The sequence below is a fragment of the Heterodontus francisci genome, chromosome 9 (assembly GCF_036365525.1).
Source record: "Heterodontus francisci isolate sHetFra1 chromosome 9, sHetFra1.hap1, whole genome shotgun sequence".
NCBI lineage: Eukaryota > Metazoa > Chordata > Chondrichthyes > Heterodontiformes > Heterodontidae > Heterodontus > Heterodontus francisci.
The window spans coordinates 62040993-62059665 of NC_090379.1; the positions used below are offsets into that span (position 1 = coordinate 62040993).

Sequence of the window (18673 nt, forward strand, 5' to 3'; positions counted from 1 at the left end):
TGATTGCACCATAAAGACCAGTGGTGTACCGCAGGGATCGGTGCTGGGACCTTGCTGTTTGGAGTATACATTAATGATTTAGACGTGAATATAGGAGGTATGATCAGTAAGTTCGTAGATGACACAAAAATTGGTGTCGTAAATAATGAGGAGGAAAGCCTTAGACTACAGGATAATATAGATGGGCTGGTAAGATGGGCAGAGCAGTGGAAAATGGAACTTAATCCTGAGAAGTGTGAAGTGATGCATTTTGGGAGGAGTAACAAGGCAAGGGAATATACAATGGATGGTAGGACCCTAGAAAGTACAGAGGGTCTGAGGGACCTTGCTGTACTTGTCCATAGATCACTGAAGGCAGCAGCACAGGTAGATAAGGTGGTTAGGAAAGCATATGGGAAAGCCTAGATAGAGTGGACAGGAAGGACCTGTTCTCCCCGCCAGGGAAGTCAGTTACCAGGGGACACAGATTTAAAGTGATTGGTAGAAGGATTAGAGGAGACTTGAGGAGAATCTTTTTCATCCGGAGGGTGGTGGGTGTCTGGAATTCACTACCAGGAATGGTAGTGGAGGCAGAACCCCTCAATTCTTTAAAAAGGTACCAGGACATGTACCTGAAGTGCTGTAACCTGCAAGGCTATGGACCAGGTACTGGAAGGTGGAATTAGTTTGGGCGGCTAGTTTTTTCGAATGGTGTGGACATGATGGGCTGCATGGCCTCCTTCTGTGTCGTACTTTTTCTATGTTTCTAAGGGACTGCTTTTAAAAGGGTTGTTAATTTTCCGCTTTCTACCTTGCAAAAATCTTTCTTAAGGCAGCACACTGTTGCATATATACATGTGTACTTCTATTTGCTTTGAAAATGCTTACCTTCCTCAAGGCAAGTAGTTGAGTGGTCTGTATGCTTCAATTAATATCAGCCTTTACATAGTGCCTCATTTGTAAACGATGCTTTGCAGAAGCAGAAGAAAAAAATGGATGACAAAGCCAAAGGAAGAGAGATTAGGAGAGGTGACCATAGTCAAAGAGATGCGTTTTAAGGAGGGTCTTAAAGGAGGAGTGGGAGGTGGAGAGGCATGGGGATTTAGGGAGGAGATTCAGAGTGTGGAGCCTAGACAACTGAAGGCACAGTGGGAGATACACAGGAGACCAGAGTGAGAGGAAGAGAGAGATTGGGGGAGGGCGTTGTAAGGCTGAAGGAGATTGGAATAGCTGACGTTGTGGAGGGATTGAAACACAAGGTTGAGAATTTTAAATTTGAGCTATCAGGGGGCCAGGAGCCAATGTATGTTAGTGAAGATAGGGGTGATGAATGAACAGGATTTAATGCTGGATAGGATACAAACAACAGAGTTTTGAACATTCAAATGTTTGCAGAGGGTAGGAGATGGGGTACAACCAGGAAAGCATTGAAGTAAACAACTCTGGAGATGACAAAGGCATGGATGAAAGCTTTAGTGATAGAATGGGTAGAAAGTGGCAATGTTCTGTAGCTGGAAGGAAGTGGTGCTGGTGTTGTAGATAATATAGGTATTGAGGCTTAGTTCAGGTGCTGAGGATTGTAAACAGTTTGGCTCAGCCTGGAGCAATGGTTGCAAAAGGAGATGAATTCAATGCCAAAGATGCAGAGTGTGTGGTTGGGGCTGAAAGCAATGGCTTTGTTTTTTTAATGTATAGTTGGAGCAAATTACAGCTGACCTAAGACTTCCATCTCTGTAATATTGCCTGTTTCTACCCCTGCCTCAGATCATCTGCTGAAACTCTCATCCATGCTTTCATTACTTCCAGGCTCAACTATTCCAATGCTCTCTTGCCCAGACTCCCAATTTCCACCCTCTATAAATTTCTGCTCATCCAAAACGCTGCTGCTTGTATCCTAAACTCACAAGACAAGCTGTCTCCAGGGTCCAATCAATGTTAATCGAGTTTCCTATCAGTACTTTCATGACGCTGACCTCCAGTCCTCATAACAGAGATCAGAAATTCAATGTATGATGAACTCAGACCATGAACTCCATGATACAGTATATTTGTGGATCAACATGCCGCTGAGCTAATGTTTTATGATGACACAAGTGTGGAGTTATGAAAAAATCTAAAGTTTCCAGACCAGTTATTTGGTGTAAAAATAAAAGTTTCCTACAGCAAACAAGGTTTAAGAAGAATACTGGGCCCCAATGAAAAGCAAGATCTACCTACAATCAAAGACTCTACAGTGAGCTCGAAGACCCGTAACAAAAACACTCTTCAGAGATTGCCTCAAACTTTTCCACTTTATTTCTTCTGCTCTGTTCTGTCTCTATCTGCATGTGTGTATCGTGTATGCATGCTAGCGTGGGCACGTCGTGTATCTGTAGGCATTAATTGAATTAGAGTTTAAGTTTAATAAATTTCAACCTTTCTTCTTTATACCTAAGAAAGCATGTTTGTGTTGGTTTCTTTGCCTTATAATTGGAAAGCGGTGGACAAGGATTCACCAAGGGGGAACTAAAAACAGTGTGTTTAAAATTAAACTCTGTTACGGTAAGACCAGGTGAAGGCTGAGAGGGAACTCTAGACACCTTTCTCACCTGGTTGTAACACATTAGAAACTATTTTACTTCATACATAATATTTTCAGAGTAATATCCTATGCTGTTGATGATTCTGTTTCAGACACATTTACTGTTCTGCGTCTGACCCACTTGCAATGGCCACATCTATACTTTAATTCCCTTTTTTCTTACTGACCGCAGAAACCTTGCTTGTGTTATTAATAGTGACTATGGGTTTTCTGAGAATACAGCTGTTTCAAATTAAAATGCACCATTTAAGTGGTGCAAATTTGTTTACTCCAATCTTAGTTACGAATAAAGTTCCCACATCTGGTTACCATTTTAAACCTGCTCAAAAATAAAGGATGCAAATCAATCTAGTGTAAACAGATTAGGATCCCTGCTTTTCCAAAGCTCATAGACCTGGTGTTCCACAGAACGTGTGTGGAGCAGTAATTTGAGACATTGCCTTGTGACTTTTCGACTGCTTTAAGGCAGGGGTGTAGACTGCTGACGATATTACATTCACTTAGGCTCAACATCATCCGAACTTATTTAATTCCTCCTGGAAGCTATACAAGAGGGAAACCTTTGACTCTCGTTTACAGTTGTTAACGTTGATCCAGCTGCTGCAGAAAACGCCCCGAAATATAAATAGTGGAACCAAGAGCAAGTGTAGGAGAACATTTCAGGAAAGGACTCTTTAATATAAAAACCTCAGTAGAGGGACGCATAAGTGAATTAGGGTTCTTATCTTCTGGCAGAAGAATGGCCAGATTTCATCAGCTGACCAAAATAAGGGGGGAAAGTAATTTTAAAAGGTCAAAAATGTAAAGTGAAAATTGTGTTAATTCTTTAAAAAAAAAACACAATTTCCACGATATATTCTATAGAATTACGAGTTCCAGTCAAGCATTTCTGGGGTTGCACATGTGCAGTCAAGAGCAACTGCAGTTTCTCAGTGAAGTGGGATTAGACGCTGAGGGATAATTGAAGCAGGGCATGCGGACGTAATTCAGATCCATTTCGAAGTATTACATTCTGACCTTATTTTGTACATTAATTTGATTTTATCTGATAAATTGTAGTTTGAAAATAGTGAAACTAAAGGTTATTTGAGAAGTAGAGTTGGGTAGATCATAGCAGTACAGGCTGCAGAGCTAGAAAGTGCAATAAAGATGCTACAGTGCCACCAATGGCAGGATGATGTAATTTGCTGTGTGACAAATTTACACTGGCAGTTTCCATTATAAATGTGCGTATGTGGGAATTTACAATAACAAAAGTTGACAACAGGAAGTTTTTAGATGGGACTTATGCATAGATTTTTTTTTACTATATTAATAGATGCAAGGTAGTAAAGAGAAGGTACAGCTGGAACAGTACTATAAGATAACCTGAGACAGTAGGACAAGGAGGCACAGGTTCAAACTGGCCAAAGAGCAAATCTAGGATTAATGTCAGGATGTTATTCACAGGAAATGTGCTGAACATTTGCAATGGACTGTCAGGTAGGGTGGTGAAGGCAAAGATTCTGGAATCATTAAGAAGCAATTGAATGCTGTGATATGAAGATTACAGGTTTCTTTCGGATGGATAAACTAGGATTGAATAAGTAGCTTTCCTCTTGCCTATTGTATGATGTTGTGATCCGAAGTACCTTATGAAATTTGATGTTAGCCTGCTGTTTTCTGTGTTTCAGAAGAATTTCTTGTACTTCAACGAGCAAAGTAAGTGAAAACATATCTTGATTTGAACTAATTGAACCTCAGTCTCAATAAAACGGCATTTTCCATAATTCCGAACGTGATTAACAAGATGCCTCAGTAGAGTTAAATGAGACTTGCTACCCTACACAGGAAACCATATATATCAACTCACAGACTCCAGAGAAAGTTACTGCGGCACAGCGTACTGTGCAGAAATCAGTTAGACATCATGTAGCTTCGTGATAAGAATATTTCTGGAATCTGAAGCGTATTTCATTAAGATCTGACAAAGAAGTACTGTAAGAAAGTTTCCCAAAAGTAAGATATTCTGTATAGTAATTAAATCCCTTTCTATGTGTTCCCTTTTAACAAGAAATTAATCAGAAACCGATTTCCCAACAAACTTCAAAGTGTTCGGATTCTTATCAGACGACAGATGCGGATTGAGTAAAGATGTAGACCTTCGAACTCCTTATTTGTTCATATTAACGAAACGTTAGTGTAATGAAGACCAATAGACTAGAATCCAGAACTCGACGGGCCTCAAATATACCGTATTATGTGGTGTAGCTCTATTCCCATACTACTTCCAAAGTATCCTTCCTACTTATTTCTCCTTTCCTATTATTTATTCTTACATTTTTACATTCCAAATTTGCAAACTATGTGCTGACAATTGCTAAAGTTGTGCTATTTTCAAATAAACTTCTTTTGACAGCTGAGCAAAAGGTTGACACTTTTTCCAGTCGCACCTTAGAAAAGGTTGAGTTAAATTTCTACTTGTGAAGTTGACGCAAATGAGTTATTTTCAACGTTTGAAATCGTGCGTTTCCCCCCCGTAAATAGGGGGTTATTTCAACGGGAAGTGCAGTGATGAGTAGCAGAGGGGCTCGAGTCCTACAAAATTGATGTTCATATCGATACTGCATTGAGTTTTACCGACTGAACAAAAATCCAGCTGAGTTCATAAGATGAGATGAGTCATGCGGGGATGCTTGCTGCTCACGTGACTACTGGGATGCTACGCTGTCTGATTTTGTTCAGAATATAGGCCTGCAGTTTTTAAATGTGGGCATCCCTATTCCCGTGTTGTAATTTGGAAATAAATAAGAAAATTTGGTGGAGTTCGCGCAGACAAGCCCCCTCTTTGGAGAGGCGGTTTGACTACTAGATTAAACTGCATTGAATGTAATCTTTATGACGCCTTTGAAGTCCTAAGTGAGAAAATGCCGCTCACAATAACTCATGTAACTCACTTATCTTTTCTGACTGTTTACTTGTCTTAAATGAGTCCAAAAGTCCCTTGTAAAAATCCTTTTAACAGATTGAACCAGCGCTAATCTCCAGGTGTCATTTTTAAAAAAAAAGAAAAAGTCAGTGTCTACAATGAATTTGAGTTAATTTGCAGTAACTCATTGGGTTCCTGGGGAGGGGAGTTGCTCTGGTCGCTCATTGCAGGGAAGTTGTCATTTTTTTGAATGCTGCATATAGCTTCTTTTGGGCCTCCTTATCTCGAGAGACAATGGATACGCGCCTGGAGGTGGTCAGTGGTTTGTGAAGTATTAGAGCAATATTCCTTCCTTTGAGTGGTGATCGGCAGGAAACGGAAGGCCCTTTGGTAGAGATGACATGTAGAGAGAGAGAGAGTTCATATTTCTCTTTTACTGGAGATTCTCTCAATGTTGCCAAATCATGTTCGAATAGAACATGGAATCAATTTCAGAAAATCTGTAACTTCAGTTTATCCAATGCCAGATCTCTAACAGACCACACTAAAGCCACTCCCAGCCTTCGTTCAGACTGAGCCTCTTGGTAATATCTCTATGAAATCAACACATATGTTTGGATCTCCATCCAGCAGTTTCATATTTTAATCTATTTTAACAGTAATTTGCCCTCTCTCCACACACACACACACACGCTTCTTCCAGTGTGCGAGGGCATGAATTCTTGGTTAAGCGTCTGCGGTATTGAACATGCGCCCAAAGAAAACGTGAATAAAATACGTTGCTGTTCACTTTATTTTTTTTATTTGACAACGTTAAAGTAAAGGATAGAAAGTAAATGTTTGTGTACAGTAGGGTGCAGTGAGAAATATCTGAATTCTGGTCACCCAGGCAATTCATGACTGAAAGAAGTCACGTTGTCAATCTATCGACAACTGACCCAGATCATTTCGTCATGATTTCGACTTAATTCGATGCGTACTAGTAAGGATTTATTACTAGGTTGAACTGTAAAAGAAATAACTTGCATTTATATAGCGCCTTTTATGACACCCCAAAGCGCTTTATAGCCAATGAAATACTTTTAAAGCGTAGTCACTGTTGTAATATGATATAACATAAATAGAGATATGCAAATTACAGGTGCTTAGCATCAGAAAGCAAATGGCCATGGTCATTATTGCAACTATTGTTGGATTTTCCTGTAAACATAAACAAATTATATACAGTACAAAACAGAAATATTTTGTAAGAGGGATCGAATGGTTTAAATTCGCACCGCGATTTCACTTTGCAAAGGACAGTCTCCTTCAAGCTTACAAGCCAATATCATCCGTTCACGACAATTTATGTTAAGAGCTTTGACATAAATCCACCGATTATGATAAAAGCAAAATACTGCAGATGCTGGAAATGTGAAATGAAAACAAAAAGTGCTGGAAAATACTCAGCAGGTCTGGCAGCATCTGTGGAGAGAGAAAGGTCACTGATCTGAAACGTTAACTTTGCTTTTGTCTCCACAGATGCTGCCAGACCTGCTGAGTATTTTTCCAGCACTTTTTGTTTTTATTCCACCGATTATTATTTTGGGTAAGGGTTTAAATGGGTACAGACTGCAATGTTAAAACCGGTTATACATTTTCTCCTGTATTTAGGACTGGGTTGATGCTTATCTGTCAGCATGCTTCGTGTTAACTTCCAAGTTTGGAAATCGCTGTTTGACATCGAATTTTCAGCTCCTTTATCGGGGACAGTCTGCTGTGAACACCCTGCACGGCTGTTTATTCTTTCCTTTCGCATCGCTGATCAGTTTTCTTTAAAGAAAGAACATGCCCTTTATCAAGATGGCAGAAAATGAACTAAAATCAGACTTCGCGTGCTATTTATTATATGCATTCGGGTTGATAATGATGCTCAGATAACCCAAGCAAACTAAGAAAGCAGCTGTCCTAGATTCCAGAATGACCCTATATACTAAGGTATTATATATCATAAAATGCTTAAATCAACTTACAGGATAATAAATTAAAGGAGTTGCAAAACCAACATGTGCTGTTTATTAGATGAATCAATGTTTGGTACAAGACCCATAGCTTTGTAACTTGAATTTATTTTGACGAGACTGCGACGTGTGCATCACTACTTCAAACAATCCAATTGAAGTGTTAAATTTCTATGTGTATATGATTTGTGTAGTTTACTTGGAGCCGTATCCAAGCTGCAAAAATCATTCTCCATTCATTTATAATCCTATGGAGCAGGTTTGCTTTAATATCATTTTGAAAATTGTATCTTGCAAATATTAAAGATGGATTTTAAATGTGACCGTTCGAATATAAGATTCATTTCCCTCTTTTAATTCATTTCACTGCATTTAAAATGCCAAGAGCTTCTTTTTAAAAAGGTATTGTATATATTGAATGATTTAATTTTTCAACGTTGACAGTTTTTTTTTGGTATTTATTCTCCAGAAGAGGCGCTGTCCCTTTAAGGAAGGTGGCGTCCCTGGTGCTGTTTGATGTAGCCGCGCTGCTCTGCTGGAGTTCATTACATTTTGATTAGTCGATTAGATCAGTGCCAGTGCCGGGGCGGCGGACGCAAGTTACGGGCTCACGCACCGACGCGCCCGACTGCCTCTGCATTAGAGTCAAGGGGAGAAGTACAGTGGAGCTGTCAACGGCGGCTACTGCTGCAGCAGTTTGCAGTCTTCATCTCACTGTCCTGATCTGTCACCCCGGGAAAACACATCGGTAGCGTGGGTTGAAAATAACACTTTTAATAACTGAACAAAAAAAAAGACATAGGGGAAGTGAGGGTTATTATTTGAATGTGCTCGTGTAATCCGAGCTTCTATATAATGCTGAAGCAGACGTCCACTCTTTTGACGATGCCTATTAACGGGGATCGGCATCCGATCAGGCTGGAAGGAGAGATCCGAAGCCGGGAGAAGGCTGAGGCTGAGAGCGATCGCTGCCGGACCCGGGACAGGCTGGAAGCGACCTTGGCTGGGCTCGGGGAGCTGGATTTCCTGAAGCACAGGCAGGAATACTTGGTTCGAGGCGCAATGGAATTACTGAAACCTTCGGAACATACTCCATTGCTCAAAGACGAAAAGAGAAAGGGATCTCCAGGGGAACTTTATCTGACCCCCGAGGAAAAGCAATTAGAAGATAACATTCTCATGTTAAGGAAACAATTGGTGAGAAATCAAAACAGACCTATGCTGAATTAATCTTAAATATTATAAATTGTATTAGTGGAATATTCTTGGGGTTTTGAGTAGTAATGATAACCATAATCGTAATTTTTCCAAATTTGATTTCCTAAATGTTAAATAACCCTTTTAGCGTTCGGCTTTGTATCGTGGTTTGTTAAATAGTATTACTGAGACATTTGTAGGCAGAAACAAAGTAAGGATTATATTTTAACTTCTGAAAAAAAGCCTGCCCTGTTCAGAGATCATTTAAATTCTGTCCCCGTCGGGGTCCTTAATAATTTCCGTATTTGTTTTGAATGACCTTCCTGCCATTTTAATTGATGGTGCTATATGTACAGAAGAATTTCAGGATCTCATTGAACAATCTGAGCAGAAAGAGGGATTCCTTGGCAGTTAAAACCACTTTCAGTCCATTGACTTCGCCCATTCAAGAATTCCCGACTTCAGTCGGTGGATATGGGATAAAAAGTGGGGCGAGCTGGATTAACTTTCATTTGTAATGGGTTAACAATCGAACGATGCGATACTGTATATAAGGCGTAAGATAGGGGGAGCTGGTCATTAATGGAAAATGCAGCTGCTGCATTTACAGCCCTGAGTGAGTTTGATTCGGGGTCTTTGAATGGCAGAGAGGAAGGAGACGTGACTTTTTACAAAAAATGCAATAAATTAACTTCCTGCTAACGAAATAACAGCAAAAATACTAATCTCTTCTTCAGAGGAGGTCCAGCTGCACGTTTTAAAGCACTTGGTTAGTTACACAGAGTGACTGAAATTAACTTTTACAAGCAAACCATGGCTCTCCTGCAGAGCTGGGGGTGGAACCTCTGTTTATATTAACTGATCAGCTGACTGAAATGAATCATTCTGGGCGCTTTTCTGTACAGTGTTTCTGCACCAAGTATAGAACAATAGATCTGGCTATAATGTAACAAAACGATGTGATTGATCACACCCGTGTCCCCAGATTACCATTCCAGTGCCGGCTGTTGATAAAATCGAAATGTTATCCGAGAGTATTTGAGCCTGCTGTGTTAGGGTCATTTAATCTGCAGAGATCTCGATATTTTAAAGCAAAACCGGGAACGGAATGGCCCGCTCTCTCACCTTGGGCAGTGGCTCAATTTTTCCTCTAAGGTTGTATTCTAGCTCATCGGCGCGCGTTTGGATAAAGTGGCTCGTTAACGCTTTTTAAAAGTGAGTTTAATTCGATCATACTTAATACAGGAGACATACACTCAAAAATTAACTGTGAACCCAATGCCAATGTTGAGTCTTGAGGTCATCAATCACATTGAACTTTCTGTCACGCTAGATCCACAAGGGATCGAGTTCATTACGCGAGGAGGTCTGAGCGTGGGCTTTACTCTTTAAAAGATACCTTTTTAAAATAAAAGCTCATATTCATATTGAGATTGCCTCTGGAATATCTGCAAAATAAAGCTCTGTTTAAAACCCGGGAACAATCACCATTAGCCATTACCTCCGATAACCTTGTGGATAAATCACTCACCGAGATGGCAAGCTGCCAAAAATGTTCTCTTACAAAGAATTTCTACTCATGTCTTTGAATCAAATAACCTTAAGAGTTTTTTCATTTTACTCAATTCCTGCAGAACAGCCACTTTTTTCTGCATTCAGTAATTATCCGGTGGGACCTGCAATAACATTATTACATTTTTCAAAATATCTTATAAGCAGCTTTTTATTCGTGCAGTCTGCTATTTTAAGGCAGAAATATATTGCAGCGGTATTATGCAAAGTATAGCTCGGCTGATTTAAGCAAAATTGAAATAGTTCATAATTTAAGCTCCTGTTAAATCAGTACTGAGTTCTGTGTCATTTTCCAGAAAGCTTACTTGTGGTTTCATGGTGTGACTGGAATGGTGGAAGATCAAACACGGCTTATACAGCACAGTAAAGGAACAGAATCAATAGCATTTCTTAGCATTCGTTGAAAATTGTCGCAAGAATGAACTTTCCCACAGGTTCAAAAGAAAAAATAGTCTGACTGCAGTGAGTTCTGCAATTGATTAAAATGTGTTGCTCCTCAATCTTTTCAGAACTGTTTGAGGAGGAGAGATGCTGGCCTCATAAATCAGCTCCAAGAGCTGGATCGACAGATCAGTGACCTTCAGTTGGATGTGGAAAAGGCTCCAAATGACAACTTAGAAACAGACAGCCGACCCAGCTCAGGTCAGTGTGTTTATGGTAGACAGATATGCATGTTAAAGGACAATTCATGTGAATAGGAACAGTAAATACTGGCTAAATACTTGGAATACTAAATGTCCTTTGCAGTTCTCAAATTTGTTTCTACCACATAAGATCATATTGCTTTAAAACCCTGAAGTCCAGAGTCAGATGACAGTATATGCTTTGAATATAGTGAGAACATCTGTATGCCATTTTTTCCTTTCTGTGCACACTGACTTCAAACTTGAGCTAATATCCTGCATAAGACCATCACTGGAGGATATAGAGTAAATTGTTTGACAATTAATTTTTAGAAAAATGTTTTGTAATGTCCAAATGTTACTACATTTATAATCTTTATACATTGGTATAGATTTCCCTAAAGAAAGAACATGCGCTTATATAACCCCTTTTACCTGATCAGGATATCTTACAGACAATGAATTACTTTTGAAGCGTAATCACTATTATTATATACAGAAATGTAATACAACAAGATCCCACAAACAGCACTGAGATGAATGACCAGCTAATCTGTTTTGGGGGTGTTGGTCGAGGGGTTAATGCTGGCCGGGACACAGAAAACTCCCTGCTCTTTTTCAAATAGTGTCATGAGATCTTTTTCATCCACCTAAGAAAGTAGATAGAGCCTTCGTTTAACATCTGATCTAAAAGACAACACTTCTAATGGTGCAGCACTCCCACAGTATTGAACTGAAGTGCCAGCCTGGATTATGTGCTTGAGTTCTGGAGTGGGGCTAGAACCTATCACCTTCGAACTCAGAGGCTACCCTAAATTACATTTTCTCCTTTCCTCCCTTCCATTTTCACTACTTTGAGTTTCCCAGTGGCTTAGTAGGTAAGTGCATTGTCCTGTGTGTTAGTAACCTACCCAGAGCTGGACATCTAGAAGGTCCCACATTTGATCCCTGGTTTGTGTTCATTAACTAATCTTCACCAGGAGTGGTTGTAAAGGTGCTGCTGTTGATGACAGAAAAACTGCAGTGGGGAAAATCTGGTCGGCTTTCCCAGTCCTGATCACTATCATGCTGATAAGAATACACATGTTGATGTCGAGTGAGGACAGGTTTGGTTGTCATGCTTCTATGTTCAGATAGTCTGTTGATACTAACTGTCAAGGCTCACAAATGAGGAATAGTCACTTAGTTGAGATACCAGTGAACTGCCATTACCCCATGGAACTGTATCCCAGTATGTCTCAGCGCCTTCAGCAGAGGAGGAAAGAAATTAGGGAAGGTTGTGGAAATCCAATAATAGATGGAAAAACACCAGCAGATTTATGTAATGAATTAGGGTGCACATTATAAGGTGAAAATATGTTTTGAATATATTTAGCTTGCTTAAAAGTTAAATGTCCTTTGACAAAGTAAACGTGAGTGTTCTGAAAGCTGCAACAAAATTTGTATACACATGAGATATCTACTAGTAATCATCCTTAAGATATATCTGGTAGGTAAGAAGGCGTTCTACAAATATAGCAAAGTGTAACTTCGTACATCTTTCTTTGCCATATTCAGTATTCTCAAAGGGTTAACGGTGAAAACCATAGAAGCTCACTGCACAGAAGGAGACCATTTGGCTTATCATGCCTGTTATGGCTCTTTGCTAGAACGATACAAAAATAATCCCACTGCCCTGCTGTCTCGTCATAGCCTTGTATATTCCTCTGCTTCAATATTTATCTAGAGTTCCCTTAAAAGTTGCAATGGTTTCTGCCTCAACTATTTGTTGTGGCAAAGCATTCCATGGAATAATAACTTCCCTTGTTAAATTTTTCTAACTTCTCTCCTCACTCTTTCAGTGACAATCTTAAATTAATGACCCTCATTTCTGGCTCCCCAATCGAGTCACCCATTATAATTTTAAAAAGCTCTGTTAAAATTTCTGTTAGCCTCCTCTGTTCCGGTGGAAATAGTCCCAAAATCTGAAGTTTGTATTAAACTTACAACCCAAATTGAAGAAAATCCAAATTCATGTAGTACTGCAGTATTCAGCTTTAACTGAAATAAATCTAAAAGCTGATACTGTTTTCAAGTCATTTTGCTTTTTCGCAAATACAGTAGCCTAACATGGTCCTGCGGTGTGATAATCTATAATTGTGTTAGTCTGATCTTTCCAAATATAAATCCTATATGGATATGGAGTTTAATTCAAATGATAGTTTTTGTTTTCCAGTGAGGTTATTAAAAACCTAATGACTTTAATAAATGTTTGTCAGTAAACTTGTACATTGAAAATGCCAACCTGCTTTTTGGATTAACAGGTTTTTATGAATTGAGTGATGGAGCATCTGGATCACTTTCGAACTCCTCTAATTCTGTTTTCAGTGAATGTTTATCCAGTTGTCACTCCAGCACCTGCTCCTGTGGCCCACTGGATGCATCACTGAGCATCACAGATGGACGACCAAAGTCAGCAGGTAAGAGGCACATTAGAGGAGTTCAAGTTGAATTAATGAGAATAATATGATTGAAAATTGTCACCAATCTTATAATTTGACTTGCAACTGAAATGGAGTTGAATGTCTCTTTGCTAATTAGTTAATCTCCTTGTTGTTGCATCATATTCTAATCAGCAGTTCATTGCCCATCATTCATTTTGCAAAGGGCTAATCTCATTTAGTAATTTGTTTGCGTTTTAGAAAGGAAACCAAAACTTTTGGATGAATTCATATTTTTCAAGGTATAATTTTACAGATTTGTGTTTGGAAAAAATGATGTCTCAATTTTTTACTCCTAATTGCACATTAGTAAGTATAAATACTCAGTTTCCAACACTTTAAATAACACTTGAGATTTACATAGCTTCACATTTGAGATTTATATACCCTTACAGATCAATAGTTTGAACACTTGACTACCAAGCAAGATAGGTGGTTTTGTCTAACTTGATCACTTTAGTCCTGCCTTTGGGTGGGCAAGTCATGGAGAAGTTTGCAACTGTTCTAACCTTTTGATTCAAAGAGTCTGTTTGCTATGTGGATGTGCAAAGGTAAAACAATTCCTACAATTAATATTATTTCAAGATAAACAAAGATTTGAAATTAAATGGCATTATTGGGTTTAGAAATCTAACCATCCAAAAGAACTCAGTCACTGAAAGACCACACTGATTATTCTTTGATGTGTAGTTATAATAAGCGAATGCCTAAATGTATTGAGAGACATCCTACACATATCTAGGTGCAGAAACTACGTGAACAATTCAAACCTGTATTCAAAACCATTAAAGGAATAATTAAAACTCAAGTTTCTTGCAAAACTCCAGAACAACAGTACAAGAGGGCAGATAATATTTCATTATGAGTCTTTTCATATTTAGGAACAGTTTTATTTTTTAAAAATTGTCAAAATATAACATGTTATCTTTTAGACTTTTATATCTCCTAAAATGGATTGTTTATCATATCAGTGCCATTTAGAAGGAAACTGAGTTGATGCCTTTGAATCTACTATCTAGATTGATACTCTATCCATTCATGATTAAGCAATGTGAATATGCAAGGTAAAGAAAATAATTTTCATTTTAAAAATGGCTCTAAGCTTAAGTAGTAAAGCTCACACTGTGGTGTGGTAATAAGCTCCACAGTACCACAAGACCGTTCAATCACTGGTCTTTGGTTAGCTGATCTGATAAAGACATGTTCAACCTCAGCTGTGATTCCCTCCATGGTTGAATAGCTTACTATTACTTGTTGTCAAGCCTATCATATGAAAAAGGAGGCCTTCAAAAAGGTACCGGAAAGTTACTGGCATCATTGTGCCATTACCAACAGCTTCAGGAGAAAAGATGAAAAAGATTGGAGCAAATTTTAAAAGAAACTGCTTTAAATATTTTATCGCCTGTGTTAACTGGTTTCCCAACAGCAAAAGCAGCTGCACTCTCATTTTATTAATGTATTCAGCATTGGACTTCTTTTTGCTTTAAACTGAAGAGTCTGTAAGTTATTTGTTTTTGCTTTATAAACAGCATTTTAAAATAGATTTACCGGATTTCTGGTCACTGGATCTAACCCAGTATATAATGGAATAAATTGAGTATCTCCATTATGTATGAAAGGAAGTGATGGCTTCTTAGCAAAAATGGAACACCTGCTTCTGGGCAAATTCTTCCATTTCAGTCAGCCTATTTGTACAAAGAATGAAATGTATAAGCACCGCAGTTCCTGCAAAACTTAGACTTGCAAGTACATTGATTTGAATTAAACAGAGTGAGAATTCTGACTGCTGCATTCTTATTTACAGAGGATTTCATTGGCTGGAGGGATCATGGAGAGGGACTGCTTGATTACCAATATACAGGTGTTGTTCGGCGTTCTTTCTCTGCACCATATTCTAGTTCAATTGATGTTGCAACTGACGTCCATCCCAAGTATCAGTGTGACTTGATTTCCAAGAATGGCAATGATGTGTATCGATATCCAAGCCCTTTACATGCAGTTGCAGTCCAGAGTCCAATGTTTTTTCATCCTGCAACTGGAAGTGTTAAAGAGGAGAAGTCCCAATATGCTGTAGGCGACTTGTCAGTAGCACCTCAGTTGGAGCCTGTAAAAATTGAGTCTGCTGATCCAGTCCCCGAGAGCAGTTCCTGCCCAGCTGTACATCCTTCCACAGTGAAAAGACTGGATAATTATATATTTGGCCTTATTCAGAAGAAAATCCAGCCAGTAAGGCCAAATAAGCCAAGGACCAGCTTGAATACAGATCCACTAAAGGGAATCTTGAGGCAAGGTAGTATCTGTGTCAGACAAACTGCATGTATCTCGTCGTGTAATGCTGAATTGAAAGTGACCAGAAATATCTATACACATCCTCCCACATCTAACACCTCTGAAAGCAGTGTAGCATCCCCACAGAGGCAACTTCAGAGCAATGAGAATACACAAGACAACAAAAATACACGAATATCTAAAATTGAATCAACAAATAACCGAATAACTGTTCTTCAGAATAGTATTAATGAATTGCATAGCAGTACCCTTTCGAAGAAAAGGGCTAATGTGGTGGCAAATGGACTACCTAAATGTACTGTGGCTGTAGATTATCAAGAAGGGAATGGTGAATGTGGCACTTGCACACCAAAAGATAATTTATATCAGTGTGTGACAGTATATGAAGAGAATAATGTTGTGCAACCTTCTAAAGTGGTGTCTCCTAAAAGACCAACAAGGCCACCTTCAACATCTCTTTCTGCGGAAGAGAAACCACCACTAATTCTCAGGAGTGAAGGATCCTCAGTGCAGAGCTTAGAGGATAGTGGGCAGTTAGTCAGTGCCCAATTCATTCCAGCACAGCAGCAAATGATAAAATCTCGTAAAGGTACTAAAAATATAAAGATCAGCAAAGTTAAGAACTCTACATTGAAATCCAGACCACACTGTGACATAGTTCCTGAAACAAACATTCAAACCTTAAAACAAAAATCCAAAGCTGTTCCAAAAAAATGCCATTTTTCTGATGATGTTGACTATGTAAAGCGAAATGTACGGAGGCTGACCCCCAAAGCAAAGAAGGCCTTCCACACCATATCTGAGAACAGCAACCTGGGTAGACAGACTGGGGCTAGATCTGCTAAATGTAGTGGGCAAGGAAGGGAAGTTGTTCTGGTCAAGTCCAGATACAAACAAAGGTTTGATTACCGGAAGTGGAGATCCCCTGTTGAGGTTTCTCACGAAGAGGCAATGAGACGATTTAGAAGACGCAAGAGAGAATTACTCTGTCATGTGCCTGGTGTATACACGAAGACTAATCTGCAGCACAATGGTGTTTGTGCCTTTAGAGGAAGTGATTCAGAATATTCAGCTGAGTGTGAATCTTTATTCCACTCCACCGTGGCAGACACTAGTGAGGATGAGCAGAGCAATTACACCACCAATTGCTTTGGAGACAGTGAGTCTAGTTTGAGTGAGGTAGATTTTGCAGGGGAAACTACTACTTCTAGTGACTCTGACGAAAATGGTGCACTAGTCTGGCCTCAGTTTGCCCAGTCTCGACCTGTGCAAGCATCTACTGCCGAGGTAAAGAAGCCTCCGCCAAAGACCTTTGTCAAAATCAAAGCATCACACAATCTAAAGAAGAAGATTCTACGTTTCAGATCTGGTTCACTAAAGCTAATGACAACTGTATAAAAGATAATCTGATATTTGTTGTATTGAAAATGAAGGTGATGTAGGTTCTTATTTTGAATTGTATATTCTAAAAGATTCTTTTTTTCTTGTCATAAATAAGCATGTAATAAGTTTTTAAACTATGTGCATAACTATCTAATTGTTTCAATATTGGCACCAAATTGTACACAGCTAATTGTATATAGCACTTGTATATTAATACAATTTGTTTTATGCTCTAATAAATTGTCTACCTTGAATCTTTAAACTGTCTTGAATTTTGACTTCTCTTTTTCCTTTACATCATGACACTAGATTATTGTAGCTTACAATCAGTTATATGAAAATGTAGCATAATGAGATGGTTCAAGTTGATAATTAAAATGCATCCAAAACACAGCTTATTTAAAATATGAATAATTACTATCAGAGAGCTAAAATAACTCTCACCTTAGGTAATGCAAGGCAGAGCAGATAGATATCTTTAAATCATCTCATTGGTACCAGTGCATTACTCCTACAATTAAAGTAACCAGTAAACCAATAATCAAAGGATGTTATAACACAGAAACAGGAAATTACGTCCAGCAAGTTTGCACTAATTTTCTTCCTCCCTGAATAAGCCACCTAGTTTAATCCCATTGTCCTGCTATAGAATCACAGAATATTACAATAATGCAAGAAGACATTCTTGTCTTATCTGAGGAGGTTACCAGGAGTTATGTGGTATTCAATTTGCATAACTGATATTTCAACAAAATTAATAGGGAAAATATCACCCTTCTATTTCTTTAGGTCTGAGTTTCGCTTTTTTTTTTAATGTTTTAGGAATGCCTCTGTTGATAAGTGCATCATCAAATATGGAGTTGGAACTATGCAGGCCAGAAGGTCCCAGGCTAAGTCACCAGTTTGGGCTGATCTCAGCCAGAGTACAGTAGGGATATGATTAGCTTTAGTGTGCTAGGGTCGAGTAAGATCAGCTGGGATTCTAACTCTTGATCACTAACCAGTTTCTGCTGCTGGCTGTGAAGCCAATCATGGATTCATGGGGGACTACCACTCACTAGACCTAGACAAGAAGAATGCTGACTTGGGTGAGATACTGGAGGCAGCTGGTGTCCACATAACTGCACTGAAGGATAAATATGTGCCTTCGGGAGAGAAGGGGAAAAACTGGAAATTTTTAAAGAAATCCTTTGTTGCCAAGTTTGTTATTAAGATTCTTAATATGTGTATGGGTGATGCATTTGTGATAGAATTGTGTAACTAATTTAGAGTTGAATACAGAATCCAGGCAGACACTTCAGAGCTGTACTGACTGAGTGCTGCACTGCCCATGTTGGCATCTTTCAGATGAGCCATTAAACTGAGATCCTATTTACCCTCTGAGGTGCACGTAAAAAATCCAATGGCACTATTTGAAGAAGAGCAGGGGAGTTCTCCCCAGTTTCTTTGTCAATATTTAATCCTCAAACAACATCCCGCAAAACAGATTATCTGGTCGATATCTCATTGATGTTTGTGGGACGTAGCTGTGTACAAATTGGTTGCTGCATTCCCCTTATAAAAGTGCCTACATTGTACATACAAAGGTACTTTATTAGCTGTAAAGTGATGTTCTGAGGTCATGAAAGATGTCATATAAATGCAAGTCCTTTCCATTTCCT

The 18673-nt window shown here is 38.9% G+C and overlaps 1 protein-coding gene across 1 annotated transcript; it reads left to right on the top strand.

The window, feature by feature from the left end:
* Nucleotides 1-8042: 8042 nt before the first annotated feature.
* Nucleotides 8043-17210, top strand: dact1 (dishevelled-binding antagonist of beta-catenin 1). The gene is made up of 4 exons (XM_068038317.1): nucleotides 8043-8665; nucleotides 10747-10879; nucleotides 13164-13319; nucleotides 15145-17210. The coding sequence occupies exons 1-4, from the start codon at nucleotides 8294-8296 to the stop codon at nucleotides 17025-17027; spliced, it is 2544 nt and encodes an 847-aa protein (XP_067894418.1). The 5' UTR covers nucleotides 8043-8293; the 3' UTR covers nucleotides 17028-17210.
* The last annotated feature ends 1463 nt before the right edge of the window (nucleotides 17211-18673 follow it).

Excerpts from the sequence above, each read along its gene's own strand:
- dact1 (XM_068038317.1), top strand. The coding sequence starts at position 8,294 with ATGTGCTCGTGTAATCCGAGCTTCTATATAATGCTGAAGCAGACGTCC. Across the intron at positions 8,666-10,746 it reads TCATGTTAAGGAAACAATTG|AACTGTTTGAGGAGGAGAGA; the intron begins GTGAGAAATCAA and ends CAATCTTTTCAG. Across the intron at positions 10,880-13,163 it reads AGACAGCCGACCCAGCTCAG|GTTTTTATGAATTGAGTGAT; the intron begins GTCAGTGTGTTT and ends TTGGATTAACAG.